General features: G+C 43.1%; 1 protein-coding gene across 1 annotated transcript in view; it reads right to left on the reverse strand.

Annotated features, from left to right (window-relative positions):
- Positions 1–12786, reverse strand: part of PCP4 (Purkinje cell protein 4) — a 51836-nt gene extending 39050 nt beyond the window's left edge. Inside the window, exon 1 of the mRNA XM_054186372.1 lies at positions 12683–12786. Coding sequence (XP_054042347.1) covers positions 12683–12691 — 9 coding nt within the window. The 5' untranslated portion in view covers positions 12692–12786. The remainder of the gene's footprint in view (positions 1–12682) is intronic.
- Between the last annotated feature and the right edge of the window lie 9401 nt (positions 12787–22187).

Below are 22187 nucleotides of genomic sequence, written 5' to 3' on the forward strand. Positions count from 1 at the left end.
TGATGGAAATGGGCAGAGAGAATCAGTCTGGGATACAAGAACTGACTTAGAATGCCATTTTAATATATTCTAATAGCACAGAGAAGAACTTTCACTGTGCCCCACTTTTGCCAGTGCTGGGCTGTAATTTATAAATCAGCACAGTGAGAACCTGCTGATTTTGTATTCAGATCCAATATAATGTTCTAAACAGAATATTTACACCGACACCAAATGTAATCAACATAATTAGCACAAACAGTAGCTTGCTTAATATTTAGGTTATTAGCATATTTTGAATTAAAACATTATTAAGCAGATATTTCTCCAAAGACATTGTAATCACTTTTTTTCTGAGGCAGGGATTAATGGAATCTTTGAAGTTAATTTTGAAAGCAGCTGCAAGAATGTATTTCCCAAATCCTGTTAATTACCATGCCAGCCATGAGAAGTAATCCCCCTTTTCTGCAGGAAATGGAGGATTTGATCCTGCAAGGCTTATTTACAGGGGTAACTCATATGTGGACAAGTAATTGTCTTCAACTCAGCAGAATTACTTGCATGAGTAGAGTTGGAACCTCAATGTGGTACTGTGTAATTTCTCTAAACTGCATGTTAGGTTTTGTTTAGCAAAGGGCAAAGAGGGTAAAATCAACTACACAATAAGCCTTCTTCACAACACTTGCCAAAAAATTACCTCAGCTCTCATTTGGACATGGATGATACAGCCCGTATCCTAATTACACTGGAAATTGGTAAAAACATCAAGGTGACCCAAGAGGAATACTTCAATTACATAAAAATTGATCAAGCTAGATGGCATAAGTGAAGTGACTGAGGTTCTGAAGGTGGTCTCTTCCTTTCTCCTATTATTTCTTATCTATTGGTAGCATCAGCAGCAGAAAGGGCACTTTTGGGCAGGAAACCTGCCTTAAGAGCTCCTACTTCCCAGTCTAGCCCTATCCAGCCGCACATTCCATTCCCCAAGGCCTTGTTTGTTTGGATACAATTGTTTGCAAGGTCATACAAAAAATGGGAGCACTAAACTTATTGAAGTTAAAAATAACTCTTCAGCAGAGCTGTGTTGAAAACAATCACTGGAAGTGATCCAGCTAAAAAAGACATAGTTAATTGTTTCTGTTGATCACTTCAGTAATGTAGTTGATATCTCTGATCCACAGGGCAAGGGAACAGGCAACAAACAATACCATGCAACACTGAAATTTTGTTCTGGGAACTGAAAATCAGAGCAAGTCAGAGCTTTATTCCACAAAACATAGCATGCTGTATCTCCCTGTGATGTTGCATTATCTCCTAGCAATCTTTACTCTGCAACAGGTCAAAACATGGAGCAACACAGGTACATCTACACAGCCTCAATTGTAAGCCTCGGCCACCAGTGCAGGCAATACTGATAGTTAATGGCAACTGACTGTCATCTGATAAGGAGCAAAACAGAACCTTGGGAATCTGGGAAAAGCATTTGGATTGACACGGTATCTTTGCTATCCTTTAATATTAGCATCGCTAGGCAGGAAGAGTGCCCTTAGTCAATTAAGGGGTCAGGGTCCTTGCCTAGGCATAATATAACTGATTATGGATGGTGTTTTTGTAACAAATGTTTATTTTACATTTCATTCTTCCGAACCCTTCTGAAGTTTAGGGTAATTTAATTTGCTGAGCTACAAACTCAGCTGTAATTGAGTTAGAGGCTGTCTTCAAGGGACAGCTTGGGTTATTAATGGCAAAAGTCTGCACTGACAAATTGCTTCATATCTGATCATATTGACTATCATTATTAAAACAAGCTGCTTCTCCCCAGACTGCAAAAATTCTGGCTTTTTTCCTCTCTTCATTTTTTTTTTATTTCCAGTTGTACAATTAAAATTTGTTCTCAGTTTCTTTCTATTTCCCTACATATTTCAGAGGTATTATTACACTCAATTAGACTGCACTAGTAACTGGCCAGCCAGCTTTTAAAAAGGTATTAATTACGGTAGTTTCAAGTTGCCATGCAAAGGAACTTTCTGCTTTCACCCTAGGGCAATGCCTTCTGATTTTCCAGACAACGTCAAGACGAAGCTGCAAGGATATTTATGCATCACTTACTCTGCTCCTCAAACCCCCAGGCAGCCAGCCTGGTCACGGATAGCAACTCTGAGCAGCCCCAGAGCCATCTGCAGTTATGACAGTAACTTCTTTAGGGCTATTCCAGTAGCAGGGGAATCACTGGACTGAGAGCATGCTGCAGCCTTGGCAACGTACCCTGCCCAGGGGCTGCACAGAGGGATGACGCAAACCTGTTATCTCTGGCTCTGTGCCACAAGGCGATTCATGCAAGGGGAACCCTGAATTGGCGGATGAAGCTGCCTCAAAATGTGGCCTCGCTTGACAGAGGATTTGTCCCACATTGTTCAAATCGGTATCAGAACTGACCCGCTGAGGCTTAGGGGGAGCTGCTGTGTTCAAAGAGTGATGCAGTTCACAGCAAAGCTGTCTTGGTACACTATGAGTCTGAACAGCAGCCAAGCCATCAGAAACAACCCTTCCATACTAAAAAGGAAAATGGACAGGGTGATGCACAAGGTCACCTTGATTGCCAGGAATCAGGGACAACAATCAAATACGCTCACATACAGCAAGCAGAAAAGCCAGGTCACTCTGTCCGAGAGCTGGCCAAAAATAAAGGTTTACTCAAATCAGGAGCTCCCAGGACCCCGCAAGTTGCTCCAGTGAAATTGATGCTGCCATCAGCTTCATTGTTAATAGCAGAGAAAAAAGCAATTTTCACTGAGCAGCTGCAGGTAGTTCCCAGGGTCCCTGGCCCCAGGACAGACCCACTAGGCTACCTGCCCTAAGACTAAATGCTCTACAGTTTCTGCAGTGCCCTAGCCATGGAATAAGTCCAGGGGATGTGTGGTCAGGCAGATTCAGCAAAAGCCCCCCCATATTGTTTCAAACACACTCCCTCCACAGAACTGTGTTTTCCAATTCAAATTCAGTGAAAACTTGCAAGTTTCTCCACTCCAAGTGGTCATCAGTCATTCCTTCTGTCTTCGGTCTCCCATTATGTATCAGGCTCCATTCTGCACTTTCTGCCTTACATATGAAGTGAAAGAAATTGTTACCCACCTAGACATTTTCACCTTATTCACATAGGAACATGGCAAACCATTATTCAATGCCATTAAAAAGGACCCTATGTGCTGTTCTCCTCCAGAAAACAGTCATGCATTCATTTTGATAATATTCTAACATACCCATCCCATGACTTGACAGAAAAAATAGGTTACTCAGAAGTTTCATGCAGAAAGCAGACAATAACATTCACTTCAATCCAGCTGTGTGTTGCCTGACACACTGCAGTCAGACAAAAACATCTATTAAAGGCTTACATGGCATAACCGCAAAAGCTATTGCTAGAATTCAGATAATTTGAAACTTGGGGTTGGTTTTTTTTTTTTCAGTTTACAACATTAATGCTAGGTCCTTTGCTACCAATGTTTCAGCATCTTCAGATCCATCCCATAAGTCCAGTTGCAGTGGAAATGCACCAAGCTTTTAGTTCAAGCAAAGAACACAAGGCAGCGTTCAGAATAAAACCCCTGTGAAACAAAGAGAGGGTCTCCTGTAATCTTATTTGAGATGTTCATTCAACTTGGCCTTGATGTTAGTGCTGTCCAGTAGCTTGCAAAATATGCTGAAGGAAATAAGTGATAGCTTGCCAAGTCTGACTGGCAAACTAGGATTGGCACAGAGCTGGCCTGCCTTAGGCATTTGGCTGTCCCGCTTAAACTGCGGCACACGTGTGCTGGCCCATGCATTTTAAAGTCTGCCAAGCCAACAACGTGTTTGCTCTCTTTTCCAGTGGTAAATGTGTATCTGTCAGATCTGAGTGGAACAGTGATATATAGGAAGCAGCTATGAAGCCACATGTCTTATTTTTCTACCATGTCATCTTCAGAAAGCTGCCTGCCTAGCCATCCCCTCTTGCCTAGCATGCTCTTCTCATTCCTACCAAGTTAATGCTTCTGATTTGTAGCAGTTTCAAGCTTCTGTCTCCCTTTTACCTCACATTTTACTAATATATGTTTAGAATTCAAGGAACCAGATTTTGATGTTATTCAGATTCTTTTCCTGAACACCACATAGTGTGTAATAAAATACATTCTTCATAAATAAAATACATTCTCCAGAGTATTCAAATTAGTGTTAAAATTATGTGCTTAAGAAGTCAACATCCAGACTATTCAGTATCTTAAAACAAAGTAATTTAATTCTGGGGATTTGAAAGAAAAGCATGTTTTCTACAAGAGAAAAGGAGAGACAGCAAGAATCCCATTACTCCAAACATCCAAGCTAGGGTATGAAAATGCCCAGAATTCAAATGAAAGAGATGCTAGTGATTTTTATGAGAATTATTTTTCAGCCTCTGTACCTCTCCCCTACAGCCCCACCCAAACTTGGACTTTAGCATTTTCAGATGTGTTTTCACATTTAGCTAGGCATTACATGCTGGTTCATCACAGGCAGGCTTCTCTTTCACCAGATTATGCTGCATCTGTCTGATGGAAGTCTGCACTCACCTGGTTTGGAATTGTTTGGTTCCTTTTGAAGGAAAGTCCACCTTGGACATCCAAAGCTCAATTCCCACATCCCATTCCCTCTGATCAACCCAAACTCATCCTACCGCCTATTGAGGGCTTCACTGAAACACACAGCTTCTTAGTAGGCAGGCAAAGGTATAGTAGTCATGTGGGTAATGGCACCAGTCAGGACAAATCAGTTGAATATATCTGGCTTAGAAATAGCAACTCGCTAAAGCCAAATTATCTGGGGTAAAGTGCTACAATGTCTATAAAAACATCCCCACAAATCACTGGTCTTCCTTTGCATCCCAAGTGTTATTAGGAAATGGTCCAATATCACCAAAATTCAAGAAGTCGAAAATGTCTTCAGATCTATTCAGCTTTTCATCGTCTGCTTAGTTACCCGCTTGCACTAATTTAGGAGTTAGTTATGATCTTGACAGCCTTTTCCTTGAAATATATCATTTCCTGTAGTCAGAATGCTGCCAAGTACTATTTCAATGACTGGTAATCCCTCTAGCGTTAGATTCATAAAGAACCAAGCATCACCAAAGCAGTTTGTCAGCCAGGTGCCCTGACCAGTGGTACTTGTTGGGTAACAAGGCTTACTTTGCAGGTCACAGAAGACAGAGACACAAAGCATCCATGGGCATTAGCAATGGGTACTGTCTGCTTTCCAGCACTCTGCCCAGTGATTCTGAAACTGTGCAGATCCCTAGTTTCCTTGAAAGTTCTCCTCCACCCCTTACAAAACTAAGACACTTTCTGTGAAAAACTGCTTCTTGTGCAATGCTACTAGTTCTTACTGGAGATGCTGACTTAACAGGACTGTTCCAGCAGCCTCACTGATTAGCTCTAGAAGAGCCTGCTAACTCATGTTATGCTAAAGCTTGTTACTCCTGACAAGGAGTTGTCCCGTTTCCAGGGATAGCCCTAGTCAGCGCTAGCTTAGGCATTTCTGGACGGTGCTCCATCATTCCCAGAAAAGGTGCACCTAAAATCCCTACAAATACATCTCCACCAGTATGTACAGCTAGCCAGGATCCCTACAGGTCCCTTCTTCACTTTCAGGACACTCATATTGTGCTGCGATACAACACAACCTTCCCTTGCCTAAGTGCACAGCAGTGCATGCCCCTTCCAAATTTAAACCACTATAACGTGAACATTTGTTTCAAGTTTTTCTGTTTCTACTATTGCAGTTTTCTAGTCCTGCTGGCACTATCTGGCAGCTGGCTCCAACAGCACAGCTAGAATCAAACCTGCCAGCCAAGGAGCAGCAAACAAGGCTGGCAACAGAACAGCTCAGACCTTTCTGTCAGGCATTTGGACACTAAGAATATGTTAAAGACACTAAATATACACTTGCTTGCATTTTTCCATAGTTATAGCTCTGTCTCTCCACACATCAGAAAATCTGAAGCCCTCATACCTGGTGCCACCCTTCTCACCAGCTTGCTGTCTCAGTCCAGGTATCTTTGAAGTCTCCAAAGGCAGACAAGGACATCACCTTTCACAGTTCATTGCTTTTTTTTTTTACCTCTCCTTTTTCTCCTTTTGTTTCTTACTTTCAGCTTTAACAAAAAAAATCTCTAACATCATTCTGTCTACTGTCAGTACTCAGAGTATCAGCTGCACCACAGTTTCAGGTCATGTTTCATGCACTATATACTAAGGTGATAATGTAAGAACATTCAGTGTCTGTAAAATAATACTTTTCTCTAAGAGGAAAGACAGTTCAGCTGTAACTAATATTCAAGGCATGTAGGCAGACAATTTTCATTTCTTCTGACTAAACTTGCGCTTCCTCCTCCAAATTCCATGTTACTGCATAAATAAGTCTATATCCCACTTGGTATGAATTGATCAGGTGACATAGCACCAGCCAAAGACCTGGCCTATGTAACATTTGCCCAATTCACCTCTAAGTAGACTAGTCTGGTCTCAGAGAAAGCAGACATGGAGAGCAGGGGTAAATTGTGACCTCAAATCCTGTCATTAATAATAAGTTCCACAGTTGCAACTCTTCTGCAGCTGCTTACTCTGAGCTTATTCCATCAAGATTGCCATCCATTTTCCTATTAGGAGAAAGGTAGCCTATATAGTCTGTTCCATCTCTTTCCATAAGAGAAACAAATACTGATTTTCTTAATTAAAACTAGAGGAAGAAAAGGAAAAAAAAGATTTGTTAGTTATGATTTGATCTAGTTTCTACTTATCCACGATGTCTTTTTTTTAATTTAGAAACTCAACATCCAAACAACTGAAGGAAAAGAAAAAGAACACCTTTTCTTAGAAAAAGGGAGAATGTACGTTATTCATCTTGATTAGAAGATCCTATGCCGTATAGAGAATAAAGCATTATACAGCTCACTGAATTTAAGGCTCTGTTGCAACAGACAGGCTGAAGACAGGCATAGCTTTCCTCTGATGTATGCAGCTGCCTTCTCCCAGTTCTCTTCAGCCAAGAAGTAGGTGTCTCATGATTTACATACCCAGTGCCTAGGCCTAGCCGCTCTATTACAAGTTCTTCTGTAGCAAAGATACAGAGAAGAGGTAAAATGTAAACACTGAGGCACATTTTCCAAGTCATCCCTAAAAAAAGGGAAGACAGACAATGGCAAATAGTGGCCTGGAAAACAAATATTTTATTCAAATCAATAAACAAACACCCAAACACCTTTGAAAGGGCCACCACTGTTCCAGCTGAAGTTAACTGCTACTATACACCACATTTCATCATAAGCATGACCTAGTTAATGCAGAAGCTGTTGAAAGATGACACTCAAACTTGCCAATGCATTACAAATCGGGGACATTGGACTAGAAACTAATGTGCTTTTGCAGCCTGAAATGATATTCTATTATCAAATCAAGTACTGCAGTATGAAGGTTGGAGTTTTCCTGTTTTATAAAGGCAGGAGGTTTTGCTTCAAGTTACTCTTTTACAGGGAACATGGTGTCTGAGGCATATTACTAAAGTGTTGTGTTGGCATTCTATACATTGCAAGAAAACTAGTGTGCTTCTCCCTAAGCAGTATGTCTGCCAGTTTCCCCAAATTAGGAAGTGATGTTGGAAATTGATCTAAGTGCTATTTTAGAAGATGCTTGATCCCACTGAAACCACACTGATGGAAGGAGTAGGCAAAGTGACAGATCTAAAACTTATTGTTCTCCCTCCTCCCTCCTCTTTTGAGCTGCAATTTACCACTCAGTAATAAATAGATGTGAGTTAAAATTAAAAACTGATGCTCATGTGCCTTATCTGTCCCACCCCCACCCTATAACAGCAGCAGAATTTCCTCCTCCACCCTGCCATGTTCTTGCTGCACTTTTTACATCTATACAGTTTTGTACCTGTTGTGGGTATAACCTCAGTGAGGCCAGTAGTTAACAGCTGGGGGTCATGGCAGTATCTGAAAAATGCATCCAGAAGGGCCCCCTAAGACCACCGTCTGGCTCAGATACCTCCAGGACCACAAGCTCCATACAAGAGCACAGGAATACCTTTAAACAAACATGGCATGTTTTCCCCCTATAAACACCAGCTCTTTGATTTAGTGCTATCAATCAGCATTATTGGCATAGTATCCTCCCTTCAGTGTTTAAATAAATTTGATTCGAAGACCCTAAATACCATTTCAGCAGAACAGATTTAACTGAACTCAGGAAAGCAACCCATGAAAGAATCAGTTATCCCATTTAACTATCTAAAGCAGTTACAGTTTCAGGCAGAAGCCTCCACACATGTAATGTTTCACAACTGGCCATGCCTCCCTCCTTTTCTAACAGCCTCCTGGTGACCACACTTGTCCAGAGTGATAGAAACATGTTCCAGGTTCTCCCTCAACCTGGAGAGAAGCTGATAGATACCCTCCATTACTCTGACAGCTTAGGGGTATGCCCAAACCACCAGGCCATGTGGTGCTACCAGTTTTGAAAATAGCCATTAGCAGAGATTGCCTTGGTAATTAGTGTTACCTCCCTCCACCCCAACTGGTGAAGGTCAAATTTCAAAGTCTTTGACCTTAGCATTAGGCTATGTCACCTTGCCAATGAAGCTTCCATCTTTGAGTTGGCTGCTTAAGTCCTCTCACTGAAGGTGAGCTGAACTCCAAAACAGATTCAGAATTATCTGAGCTCCAAAACAAAGATTCAGTACTCCAGGCTGCAGAGGAGAGCTGTCTGCAACTCATCCCACATGAATGCCCTGCACACCCCTGTTACAGGTCACAGGAGCACCCTTCATGATCATTTTGAAGATGGACACAACATAGCAGTTGCTGTAGTATTCAAGAGCCCAGAAGCAACATAAGGCAAAGGGAAAGAGCTTGCTGTAGCTCAAGGAAGAAACAAGACCGGATGTTCTTTGTATTCAAAGCCCAACAAAAATACCCTCTACATTTATGCAGAGATCAAGATCCCAGTTCTTAGCTCCCCAACTAAGAGACCTACACACTCTACAGAGTCAAGCCCATGACGGCTCTCCTCTTCTGTCTTAGGAACTTCATGTGCCTGGTTGTTTGACACCTGTTTCAAAAGGAAAGCTAGCATATTCTTGCTAGGTAGCTAGGCTGCTCCTCAAATATAAAGAGCTCCTGGCTCAAATCCTGCCTTAGGTGCTGCGCATCAGCACCCTGGCAGTCAGTACAGAGCTTCACTTGCATTGTGTAAGGCTCTTCCAATGCAAGTTCTTAAATCACAGGTGCCTCAGGCATGTGGGCTGATTAGGTAGATTTCCTGAATGGCTCTCCCAAAGTCAGTCACCTAAAAGCATGTTAAAGCTGAATTCCTCCCCTACCCCAGCAATACCACTTTAATATCAAAAGGACAATTTAATATCAAAAGGAAATAAATACATCCAACAAGGCAATCTCTGCTAATGCTATTTTAAACTGCAACTCCTTACAAATGCACTTCATCCCCAAACCACTGGAACAGGATCCAGGACAGTAACACCATACTACCTAAGTGTGCCCCTTCCCAAGTCCAGACGTGATTCCTGATGACAGGCAGAATCATTCACAGGAAGCAAGAGTGGCAGTGACCACTGTAAAAATGTTTGTGGGATGAAATGCTTCTTGTGAAATGCTTCATGCCAGGAGAATACTGTCACCATGACCAGACATCATCTACAACATGTCAGATAATTAAAGAACTGATAAGAGGACAGTATTCCCTGCGGAATCAAGTTTATGCCAGTTGTGAATCTAGAGGCTCACTGGTAAAACTGCTGTCTGTGAACAGTGATTTGGCATTGGTCTATAAGCCCATCACCCAAGATTACTTCCTCCATTTCATCCCATGTGACCAGAGATCTTTAATGGAAGAAGGGCTGCATCTCAGAGGGGCTAACTGACAGTAGCTGATATTTTCCAGCATGGCCCTTCTCTCTAGACTCATTAAAAAAATAACAGAACACACCTAGAGACCTAAAGAAAAGGCTTTTCAGTCATTTGAGGACGAGATTTTCAAAGCTACTTCAACACCTAAAAATGCATTTCAGTATATAGTGATGTTCCTGAGGAGTTCCCCATTCAGCTAAGTGATCTATCTGCCTAAGTGATCAAAGCCTCCAAGCAGCAGGAGGCACTCACCATATTATGCAATGCTACCAGGTACACTCTTTTACCTCAAGTTCCCTATAACTAGTTACAGGACCAGACTTCTGCCCAGCAGACGGAGCATCTTAAACACATTTTCAGACAAACATTGCAGAGTAAGAAGTGTAGGGTTTTTCTGTAGAAAAGTTCTTTATCCTTCCTGAAAAAAAAATGTTAGCTGCTAGAAAATAGAAAAGTACTATAGTCAGATGAATGGCCGCTTCCTGTTCAGCTTTCTCCACCAGGAGACTGGTAATCATGGCCCATAAACAGGAAATAAATTAATTTTGCTTGAAGCAGTAAAATATGAATCCATACAAAGTCTCAGGAAATAACTTGATGGATATGAAAGCTCTCTTCAGAGATTTCTGTAACGACGTTTCAAGCTCCACTCAAATCCCGGCAATTGTTAACATAAAGCAAAAAGCCTTCCCACCCTCCCAACACCATTCTATTTGGGATAATCTTTTGATGGCTCTAGATGAGCTTCTTTTCAATCACCCTGTCCTCAGATTTTCTAGCAGATTAAAACAAAGAAAATAAAAATATTTTTCAGTTACAGCACTACAAGTGAAATCCACCAAGACCCCCGTCCAAATACAGCAAACAGATGTCTAAGGAGCTTGCTTTCTGATAATCTTTTTTGCCTCATTTTTTAACAACAGTCTTTTGCAGTGAGGTGGTTTGGGGTGGTCCAGTTGCTTCCATTCGCATTTTGGGAAAAGAATCATCTCTTGATTAATAGCTGATAGGCAAGTAACAGCAAGGAAGCTTTTCTTCATTGGTGCTGCGAGTGACAAACTGATCAATATCATCACTTGAATGACAGTAGCACCAAAGACATTGAGTGCAGTGCTAAGTGTCATATGTACAGGGCTTAGTGCTGCACCGGGAAAAAGACATCATTTCCACCTGTGGGGGTTTGCTAGGAATACTGTTTCCTGAGACTCAAGGAAACATATTATGAATAGAGAACCCCTAGGCTGGTATTAGGGATGATCTTGGTGTTTGTTGGGACTTTTAAAATCCACAAGGCACGCAATCTAATTTAAACTATGAAGGAATAATTACTGAGCAAATACAATCCAACACAGGACTATCAGAAGAGTGCCTTGCACAGTTACAGTAAGTACAGCAGTATCACCCAATCATTACTCCTCACAAGATTTTTCCCCAAACACTATCTTTAAGCAGCAGAATAGCAGTGCTGCATCTTACCGAACACTTCGGCTAGCCTGGGTGACAAAGGGACAGTGACTACAAAAAACCCACACCACATGAACTCTATCTGGTTGATACAAATACAGGCAGCAGCTGAAAAGAAGTTACAAAGAGCCTGGTGCATTACACCTAGACTGACCAGCCTCTGGAAGCAGCAGAAAAACACAATGAGGATTTCCTCTGCTTCCCCCATTTAGCCTGGCCTGCAAGCCAAGACATAAACTTCTCCTAAATCCCTGAACCAGAGACCATGCTACTGCGCTACTCTGTCTCAGGTTTACACCTCATGTAAAGATACAGCAGAGTAACACCCGCACAACAGCTAGTCAGAACTTACTTGGTGTCACTCTTAATTTTACTCTTGCTGCTAAGAAAGGAATACCCATTTGTTAATGAAGCAGCAAGTCTTTTATAACAGAAAATAGCCTCCAAAAATAGGTGCTGGTTAAGGCACAATTACAGGTATCCCTACTGATTCCTACAGAAAGGGTTACACTAGCGAATGTGGGATCTGCTGGCTGAACCTCCCCAGCATTTGACTGACTACACTGCCAAGTAGTCATCCTGCCTGATGACACTTTTAATAACAAAAATACTAGTTTGCCCCAGAGAACTTTTCCACTAAAAAAACAAAACAAACAAAAAAAACAAAACAAAAAAATACAAGCCAAAGTTTTCAGCTTATTTATTTATAAGGGTACAAGTGATCGTTACATGCTTGGCACTATTTACATTTTTTCCTTAATTGTAATCCTTCCCATGACGCTATTTATAAAGTTTACATCAGCATCCAACTACAAATAGGGCATTTTTTTCCATGAGCTCTAGCAGACAACTTCCATGCAACTTACTAAATCCTTCTTTCTGCACAGGAAAGCATTACATACATCTTTAAATTATTAGGGTTTCTTTTATCTAAATGATTCTACACTGGTGCACATGGTCCTCCAAAGGGTAAAACATCACCTTGTTTTATGCTTTGAAGGAGCATGCACACCTGTGGAGACCTGTTCATCAGAAGACAGGGTTTATATTTGACGCTATGTATTTCAGACTCCCCACCCAGCAAGGAGACACCCCTCACTCAGATCCACCAGCTCTGCCGGGAAGCACAGCAGAGCCTCAGCGGGCTCCCAGGGCGGGAAGCACCCATCCCTCGCCACCCGCCCTCCGGAAGGGGACGGTTACGGTCAACGCCAAGCGCTGCCCACCCTCCAGGGCCGCTTTCCGAGGGGCTGTGGCGGTTGCCCGCGCCCCAACGGCCGTTCGCCCGCCCCAACGGCCGCTCACCTCGCTCATGTCGCGCGGCAGCGGCAACCCGGCTCGCAGCAACCCGCCCGGCACAGCGCTCCCGCCCGCAGCCACGCGCCGCCCGTTAAGAAGCGGCGCCCCGCGCCCGGCCCGGCTCGCGCCAGCCAATCAGCGCCGCGCCCGCGATGAGCCCCCTCCACCCGCCCCGCTCCCCCATCCGAGAGGGCGCGGCGCCCCCTGGCGGCGGCGGTGGCGGCTGTGGCCGTGGCTGAGGCGCGGCGGCGTGTGCCCGGGCCCCGGGGGGGTCCCTGTTCCCTCAGGGGAAACCTGCCCCCGCGTCCTCCTCCTCCTCCTCGGCCGAGCGGGCCTGGAGTAGAACCTGCCTTAGGAACTACTGGGTCCAGAGCCCCGCTGCACGCTCGTCCTCGGCAAATAGTGGTTAGAAGCACCGGGAGCGCTGCTTTCCCCGCAGGCCCCGCAACCAGCAGCGCTCCCCGCAACAAGCAGCGCTCCCCTTCTTTTTTTTTTTTTTTTTTTTGGTGGGGGAGGGGGAATCCTGGAGCATCCCTGCAGAGGAAAGGGACCGTCACCGAGGTCGCAAGTGCTACTTCAGCCTGGGAGCTGTGGATGGAGTCCGACGCCCTGGTCGGGGTGGGAGCGGCCCTGAAAATGGTGTGTGCTGGGGGTAGCCTGAAAATGCGAATTAATGCTTACAGATGGCATTAAATAGTCAAAGTTTTGCTGCTGTCTTTACCGCCTGGCTTTGTTCTTTGTTACTGAGGAGCTCAGCAAGTCATAATGTGAGTCTCACAGCCATTTCTGTTGAAATACATAGCATGTCTTCAGCAGCTGCTTTTGCAGGTATATGGAAGAGAGTACTTCTGATAATTTTCCTAAACAAGCAACTAGAACAAAACTTTGGGAAGTGTGCTGTTATACTCCAGCATCCATCTTTTGATGGAGCACAATTACTATATTTGGCAATACACGTTCAGATGCTCTGACTCATGTATCTGTGGAGAAATATAGATTCAATTTGCTCTGGGAATGCATTTAACTCCCTCAAATTTTTATCAAATCAATAAAAAGGTTAATGCGTTATTTTGGAGAGCCTGAGAAACTTGCCAAACCTTTCCACTTCCAGGGACTACCTTGCAGCAGCCTCTTCATCAATACCTATGTTTGGCTCCAATCTCAATAGAGACGGTGAAATAAAGTTTGTGAGATGTTTCTGGAAACCACCTTTCCCCTTTGAGTTGCAGAGACACAGGCACTGCAGCACAGTGACAGTCAGGTGAAGACCCTGGTGACTGGAAAAAGGGAAACATCACACCCATTTTTAAAAAGGGTAAAAAGGAAGATCCTGGGAATTACAGACCAGTCAGCCTCATGTCTGTGCCCTGCAAGACCAGGGAGCAAATCCTCCTGGAAGATATCAAAACATATGGAAGACATGGAGGTGATGACAGCCAACATAGGTTCACCAAGGGCAAATTGTGCCTGAATCATCTAGTGACCTCCTACGACGGATTTGCTGCATCAGTGGACAAGGGAAGAGCTATGGATGTCATCTACCTAGACTTCTGTATGGCCTTTGATATGGTCCCCCACAACATTCTTGCTGTTAAGTTGGAGAAATATGGGTTGAATGAGTGGACTGTTAGATGGATAAGGAATTGCTTGAAGGGCCGCATCCAATGAGTTACAGTCAATGGCTCAGTGTCTGAGTCAAAACCAGTAATGAGTGGTGTTCCTCAAGGGTCCGTACTGGGACCAGTACTATTTATATCTTCATCAATATCATAGACAGTAGGATTGAGGGCACCCTCAGCAAGTCTGCAGATGACAGCAAGCTGAGTGGTGCAATTGATTCACTAGAGGAATGGGATGCCATCCTGAGGGACCTGGACACGCTCAAGAAGTGGGCCCATGTGAACTTCATGAGGTTCAACAAGGCTGAGTATGGGGTCTTGCACCTGGGTCGGGGCAAACCCTGGTATCAATACGGGCTGCGGGATGAAGGGATTGAGAGCAGCCCTGCCGAGAAGGACTTGGGGGTACTGGCGAATGAAAAGCTGGACATGAGCAGGCAATGTGTACTTGCAGCCCAGAAAGCCAACCACGTCCTGGGCTGCATCAAAAGCAGTGTGGCCAGCAGGTCAAGGGACGTGATTCTGGCCCTCTGCTCCGGTCTGGTGAGACCCCACCTGGAGTACTGCATCCAGCTCTGGGGTCCTCAGCATAAGACAGGAAAGACATGGACTTTTCTGACTGAGTCCAGAGGACGGCCACAAAAGTGGTCAAAGGGATGGAATACCTCTCCTATGAGGACAAGTTGAGAAAGTTGGGGTTGTTCAAACTGGAGAAGAAATACTCCAGGGAGACCTTATTATGGCCTTTCAATACTTAAAGGGGGCTTACAAGAAAGATGTAGAGAGCCATTTTACCAGGGCCCACACAGGGCTGTGGATATGGGGGTGACAAACTGGGGCAGAGATTGGTAGCAGGAGGGTGGTAGATGTGTGGTTTGCCTCCTGCTTCTTTCAGGGTGCTAGGAAAACGGAGGAAGTTGGGGGCACGATTGGAAGATGGGCACTGCAGTCCTCAGCCGGAGAGGGAGGTAAATTGCCTCTGAAGAAGAAAGTGCTGCCTTTTATTTTTCTTGATTTCTCCGATTGGCAAAACCTAACCTGCCTACCTTTGTGAATCCATTCATAAGCATTTACTTGGACTGATAAACATCTTATTGTATCAGCTCAGAAAGTTGCTGGCCTGACTTCTGGGAAGGAATAAAATGCTAAATTGTGATTTATCCTTGCTCTGGAGAAACTTGCTGGCTCCCAACAAGGTAAGAGCGGCACAGTTCTCGGTCACTGATGTGATGACTGGTCTGAGCCAACCACTAGGACTTTCACGGCCTTGATTTTCAGTGAGAATATCTGGGATCTCAGTCTTGCGGGGAAGTAGAGCGGTGGACAGCATTATGTGAACCCGTGCAGTATTGATCCAGCAGCAGGAGGAGGACTTTCATTTGCCCTGTTAAATACCGTGGCATATTTGCAGTTTGTGACATGATTCAGCTAGTATTTGATCTTCAACCTGAGCCAGTGTCGTGTTTGCAGATATGCATAGTTCCTTTAAAAAACAGTTCACAGCATGAGGTGGTTGGAGAAGAATCACCTCACCAAATGCACGGATGCATGATTTTTAGGTATAGGTTAAGGATGAATCCTGCCATTCACAAGTGGGGATCACAACACTGCAGGGACTCTACTTTTTATTAATTTGAAGCCTGAACAGATACAGAGGTTATCTTTTCTTCTTTTTTTTTTTTTTTTGAGGCTTCCCCAGGTTACTAGTGATAAAAAAAGAGCGGAAAGACCCCACTTAAATTATCATCTTTCATCCTCTTTTATTATGGTGATATTCCCAGGACCTCCACCAGCATCTGTCATTTTTTACAATTTACATTAATTGTCCCAGCTCTTGTTGTGAGTAGACCAAGTGGGCAATAAGCATAGTAAGAGTTCATTGCATGAGTAGCAGTTTGTTCTGCAGCTTCAGGAGTGTCAGTACAGTGTAAGAACCTGAACTAAATATGATGAAGTTCAGCCCTTGAAGAAGCTTTTGTATTACGTGATGACATTTTCCAGTGAAAAGGATTGTGCATACATTGCATTAGTATTCATATTCTGTGCCATCAGTCTGTCAGCTTATGGGTACAAGGAACAATGCTAACACAAATTAATTATTAAAGGAGCATTTCTGACCAAAGGGCTCACAATCACATGGTAAGTGATACAGACCACTGAGAGAAAAATCTTTTCAGTTCCCATTGCCATTGATAGGAGTCCTATTGATCTCACGTCACCATTAAAATAAATGTGTCAAATTCAAGCAGCAAATCTCATGGTGGTGATTCAGGCTGTACTCCACTATGCACAGAGAAGCATGTTTGCAGAGAAGGCTCTTTGCACTGGATTCAGTAGGGGAACATATAATGCTTTTATTTTCTGACCTGTTTTTGAGGAGTTCACAGCTTCTGAGGGAGGCACCCTGGAGAGCACACTCAGCTGCGTCTGGGGAAGCCCAGAGGTCCCATGGCACTCAGCCCCGTCCCCTTACTGCAGCCCCCACCCGCTGCAGGACATCCCTGCAGTCCCAGTTCAGTACCTGTGCACAGGATTGATGTGAGCTGACATTTTGAGGAATGACCTGCCCAAATTAGCTAGTGGGGAAAGTGGAGGAGGGTGAAAATCCCTCCCTTCTCAGGGCCCTGTGTTAAATTTGAGTTCATGGCCAGGTGCCACTCTTTTCAAACACAGCACCAGGCATGGTCTCTTCTTCCACAACAATGATACTGATGGTGATGGCAGTGCCTTCCATGCAATGACTCACTGCTCTAAGGACGACTTGCATATATTGCAGCATGCAATCACAGGATAAGATGCATAAGCTGCCCTCAGACAGGTTCCTGAGTGAGCAGAGGACTCCCTCCTCCCCAGTGAAAGCCCTTGACCTTCAGAGATGCATCTATTCTCTCTCTCCCTCTGAACAAATCTTGTTCCCTGCCTCACAGGTTTGCAATTCATATGCTGGAGAAAACTTCCACAGCCAACCAAAGCAATCTAGGTATAAACTGTGGGCTGAAATGTTATGTGGCTCTCCTGCTTCTTAGTGTGGACCTACTGAACTTAATAGCTCTTGAACAAACAGACACACAGATATGTCCTAATCTTGGGTACAACATGAGCTCTGACATTTTAATTTATGAGCCAGATTAGTTTGACATATCTTGGCTTCTGGAAATGCAGCAGCAACTGGAATTTTTCAGAAGGCTTTTAGAATAAAGCTAACCTTAATATTTATTTTATTTATATTGTGTCATTTATGCTGTCTGATGGCATCAAGTTTTAGTTTTGAGGTACCCCTTTGCTGGCAGCCTTTCTAACCTATGGCAATCCTTTAACTTAAAGGTGCCCCAAAGCTCAGCTTTTACTTAAGTGCACAGCTAAGTAGTGACACTTCTAAATAGAGAAAATGTTCTAAGCTAATCTATTTTCAAAAGCCGTTACACTCTGAAAATTGACTATTAAAATACCACCTTCTTATTCATCATGTCTGCACTCGGTATGTGTTCAATCTTGTCTGCTGGCATATGACTGCAATTTTACTGCCTTTTACTCCCACTTACCTGAAAGACTCAGCAGAGAGGAGAGCATCTGAGTTGGATCCTGAAACAGAAAGGCTCATAGGCTTCCAAGAAGTTTCACCTGTGCAAGGGGACTGAAGCCAGCTCTGCCCTGCAAGACTGAGCAATCTGTAGTTGGAGAACCATGTGTTGCACATAGGTAACGAAAGAGCTAATTGTACGCTCAGTCTTTGTGACTGGCAATGACACACCACTGCACGGTCTTGCTTCACTTTAGATCCTGCCATTGAAGGTGTCTACTAAGTGAAGTGGTTTTATTAGAAGTATGGTTAGCTGCAGAATCGCTCCAGAAAAGACAGTAACACAGAGTGCAGAGGAAGATGACTGCTTAGGCTGCTATATTTTTCACTCAAAATTTGATTCAAAACAAACCAAACCCCAAAAGACCAAAATGAAAATATGGCTGTGCTTTGAAAGGTGTTCCATATTCCATCAGAGCAGAGCCACTCTGTTTGGTAGAACATATTTGAATTTTGACTGTGACTGCAAAAACTGAAGTTTCCCAGCGCTTAAGATTGGTACACTGAAATGAAACCTATGCCTCTTGCTGGTTTTAGAGTCTATGAATTATTAAAGAGAAGGAACAATTTGACACAAACTTTCCAGAAAAAAAAAAAGTCTGTGTTGCAGCTGAAATCGAGGATGTTGATTTCAAACGGAAAGCTTTCATTTCAGAAAGATGTGTTTCTTTGAATACTGGAAAATAGAAGGGGATCTGCAACACGACCTTAATTACAGAGAATATACTGTAATTATAGGCTTTGGTTTGCTCCTTGATAGTAATAGATTTACCAAGCATAGCCCTAGACACTGTATGATGTATGACTGGCCATATCATACATATCAGCTAATTTGCCCAAGTAAGAAAATTAAAATGTAGAAAAAAGACAGTTTCCACGGGCTTAACTCCCATTAGTATGCCTTTTTACCTTTTAATTAGGAAGCTAATAGCTGTAGGTAGTTAAGCAACAAAATACCGTTGAAGATCTGGGCCTTAGGGCCTTTGTTACAATCTAACCTTTGTTCCCATGCAAGAGGAATGAGTCAATGGTTCCAACAAAATCTTATCGCTGTCGGTGTCACAAAAATATCAAATATAATTTGGAAAAATTGAGTCTTTTCTCAGGAGAGTTGCATGACATGACTTACTGTACAGTGTGAGTCATCTTGTATCCTAAAAAAAAAACCAAACCACCCAAATATAAGCATCGATTCTTTAGTCTGGCCAAAGAATTTTGAAGGATGTAATTCACAGATGTGTCCTTAACTTTGGTGTAAAGAAAGCCATTCTCAGTTTAAGCCAAATTCCCTAAACCTTTCAAAGCCTGAAGAGTGTTGTGGGTTTTGACTTTTTGATTGGCTCTGTTTTGCAGAGGCCAGAGGATGTGAAAATATATAGCGTTCACATGTTACTTGGCACTTACCCATGGCAGTTAACTTTTTAATTAAAAGGTAAAAAGACATCATAATTATCAGTTAACAATTTTCAATCTCTGTACAGACAAGGGAATTAATGTGATTATAAAGATCCACAACAATTATAACTTGCAGTATGGAGAGAGAAAGAAGTTTAAAGTATAATCCTTCCCTTACTTTACTTCAGTGACTTTGGGGAAATTAAGGTTAAGGGAAAATTCTCTGTGCTCAGCATCTCTTTCTGTGCCCTGTGGATTAAGTAAGCAAAGGAAAAATCAAACTCTTTCCCCCAAAATTCTCAGTGGCGTTTTACAGAAATTAGGAATTTCTTGTCAGTACAAGCTGAGAGCATTAGGTGCTGCATATATATATATATGTCTGTAAGTATGTCTGTATGTATGTTTGCTGCATATGTCAGGGTGAAATAAGACTTCTAGGACAGTCTCACTGGCTCTTGACCATTGCACCCGGATCGGGGCTCAGGAAGCCTTTTCCCCTTTGTATACACCCTAAGTCTTTATTCATCTGGAAGCATGGCTCTAGAAGGCTCCCAGCTTCAAAAGGGCTGAAGTGTACTGCAAAAGTAACATCCCTGCCAGTATTAACCCCTTCAGGGAACTCAGGGATCACAGTCTTCTTTCCTACTCCAACTGCAGAAAACTAATTTGACCAAAACTGAAGGGTAGTGCTACAAGAACCCTTCTACCGTGCACCGCCTGGCACTGCTGCTGTGACTGCTGGAGCTGCTGGATTATTTTTTTTTTCTCTTTGTCTTTATAACAGCATAAAGCTGAAGTTCAGAAAGGTTTCTGCCCTGTTTGCTTTTCAGCTTTGCACAGAGCAGAAGCTTCAAAACAACCTCTGGTCTTTGTGTCGTAGCACTCCCAAATTTTGCCAGATATTTTACAGGAAAAAATAAAAGTCAAGACATTCAAACCCTTTTTTTCCACTTACCCCAGAAACCTTTTTAGTGCTGTATTTATAGTAATTACACAGAATATATTCCAGTAAAAGGAAGTCAAAGTCACCAGGTCGAGTGATACATAATTAGCAGCTGCCAACATGAGGATACCAATGTGAACATACTTAATCTCTGCCCTTCCCTCATGCAAATACACGGTGGGGTTCTTCACTTTCTCAGAGGGCAGGACCCTGCCTCTGCTACACAGGGTGGACCAGCTTAGGGCATGGATCAAGACGAAGCAGTTAGCTGGAGAGGGAAAACCTTATCAGTGCTAGGATTCACACATAGGAAGGTCAATAAAAAGGAGGATTTGTCTCTATTGCTAAATATCATTTTAAAAATATATTTGTGGATTGATATGTGAAGCTTTGGAGTTCTCAACCTCAGCTTCTGGGGCCTTTTGACCCTTACATGTCTGGTTAGGATTAACGTTACATACATACATACAATGTTGGCTGGAGGTATGAAGCAAGATACGGACTTGATACTTCAAGAGGTCCCTTCTAGAGCTATTTCCTACATTTAGTTTGTTCACAAAATGGAATCTCTTCCACTTATCAAGGTAAAGATGTTTACTCAACATTCAGAAATTGAGCTAGTCAAGGAAAATGTAACATCAGCACTTCTTAATTTCTCAGCCTGAAGCGCAACAACAGACTGAGACGGATTGTGCTGGCTTCTAGAAATACCCATTTAGTAACGGGCTTGCTCAGAGGCCCCAAAACCAGGCACTTTAACACAGCTTGTTCTGTGCCACTGAGTTAAATCTCTCCTTTTAGCAATGGTTAGTTTGCCGAGAGGAGTATGAGGCATGGAAAGGAGACATAAAGTGTGCAAGGAAAACACAGCTATGCGTGTTCAGCATCTAAAAACCTAAGCTGATGAATAGGTACAGCTAATTTGGCTGATTTTTTTTTTTTACTGAAATTATTTGCATTTTTTAAGTTAGGAATATATGGAGATGGAAATAAAAGCGACTCCCAGCTGACTGATGGGAATGGATGACCCGTCACTTTTAAGAGAAAGAAATGCTTAGTTCTGTTTCCTTCATCTTTCTTCTACAATGTCTGTGTTACCAATAATAACACCTCCTTTAGCTATTTCCTATGGGCTAACGGTGACATTTCAGTTTAATGGTTGATGACTTTTCTGAGGGCCCAGTCCACCTTCTGTCCTTGCTAGAAAGTGCTCTCTCTCTGACCCAGTATCTTTAATTCAGGTGTTATTAAGTAAAAGTTCTTGTAAAGGTCAACATAACTCTAAAATAGATTCATGAACACAAAAAAGACGTGATTCTCTGTCCTCACTCACTGCAGTGCCATTCTATTCAGCACAGAGTTTTCCTTGGTGGTATTTCCAAAGCACCGCCAGAAGGTGTTCTTGCAAGGGCTGGGCTCTCGGGGGTCTCTCTGCGGACCATGAAAGGACAAGTTTCCCCAAGGGAATTTCAGGACATAAATGACCAGTCTGATTTGTGTCCTAGCAGAACATCTTTCTCTCTCTCTACCCTCTGCTGCCTCTCCTTTAACTTTCTAGTTAGATGAAGGAAAGAAAAGCACCCGAAGCTATTTTTTAGCCTTTGTGGGTATACCCCTAAGCTCTGGTACAGAAACCCTTCCCCTAAAAGTGGGATGGCAATGGGGGAGGGAGAGAAAAAGGCCAAGCCGTGGGATCCCCCAGCTCCAACCTCACAAGCTGTGTGTCTGGCACTGTGCAGCTTCTACAATTTTTTCTTCTTCTCCTCCCTCATTAAAATGCAAGCTAGGTCACATGTAGCTTGTTTAACACTCGCTGCTGCACAGAAATTAAAAATAGTTGCGTTACGTTACTCAAGACTAGAAAAAAAGCACAGTTAGATTTAATGCATTCTTGTGTAGTTGATTTGCCCCTCTGCAGCTGTAGCGCACTGAAGCTTAGAGGAGTCTAGCATTTACCCTGGTACACTATGATTT

Source organism: Rissa tridactyla, chromosome 1, assembly GCF_028500815.1.
Source record: "Rissa tridactyla isolate bRisTri1 chromosome 1, bRisTri1.patW.cur.20221130, whole genome shotgun sequence".
Taxonomy (NCBI): domain Eukaryota; kingdom Metazoa; phylum Chordata; class Aves; order Charadriiformes; family Laridae; genus Rissa; species Rissa tridactyla.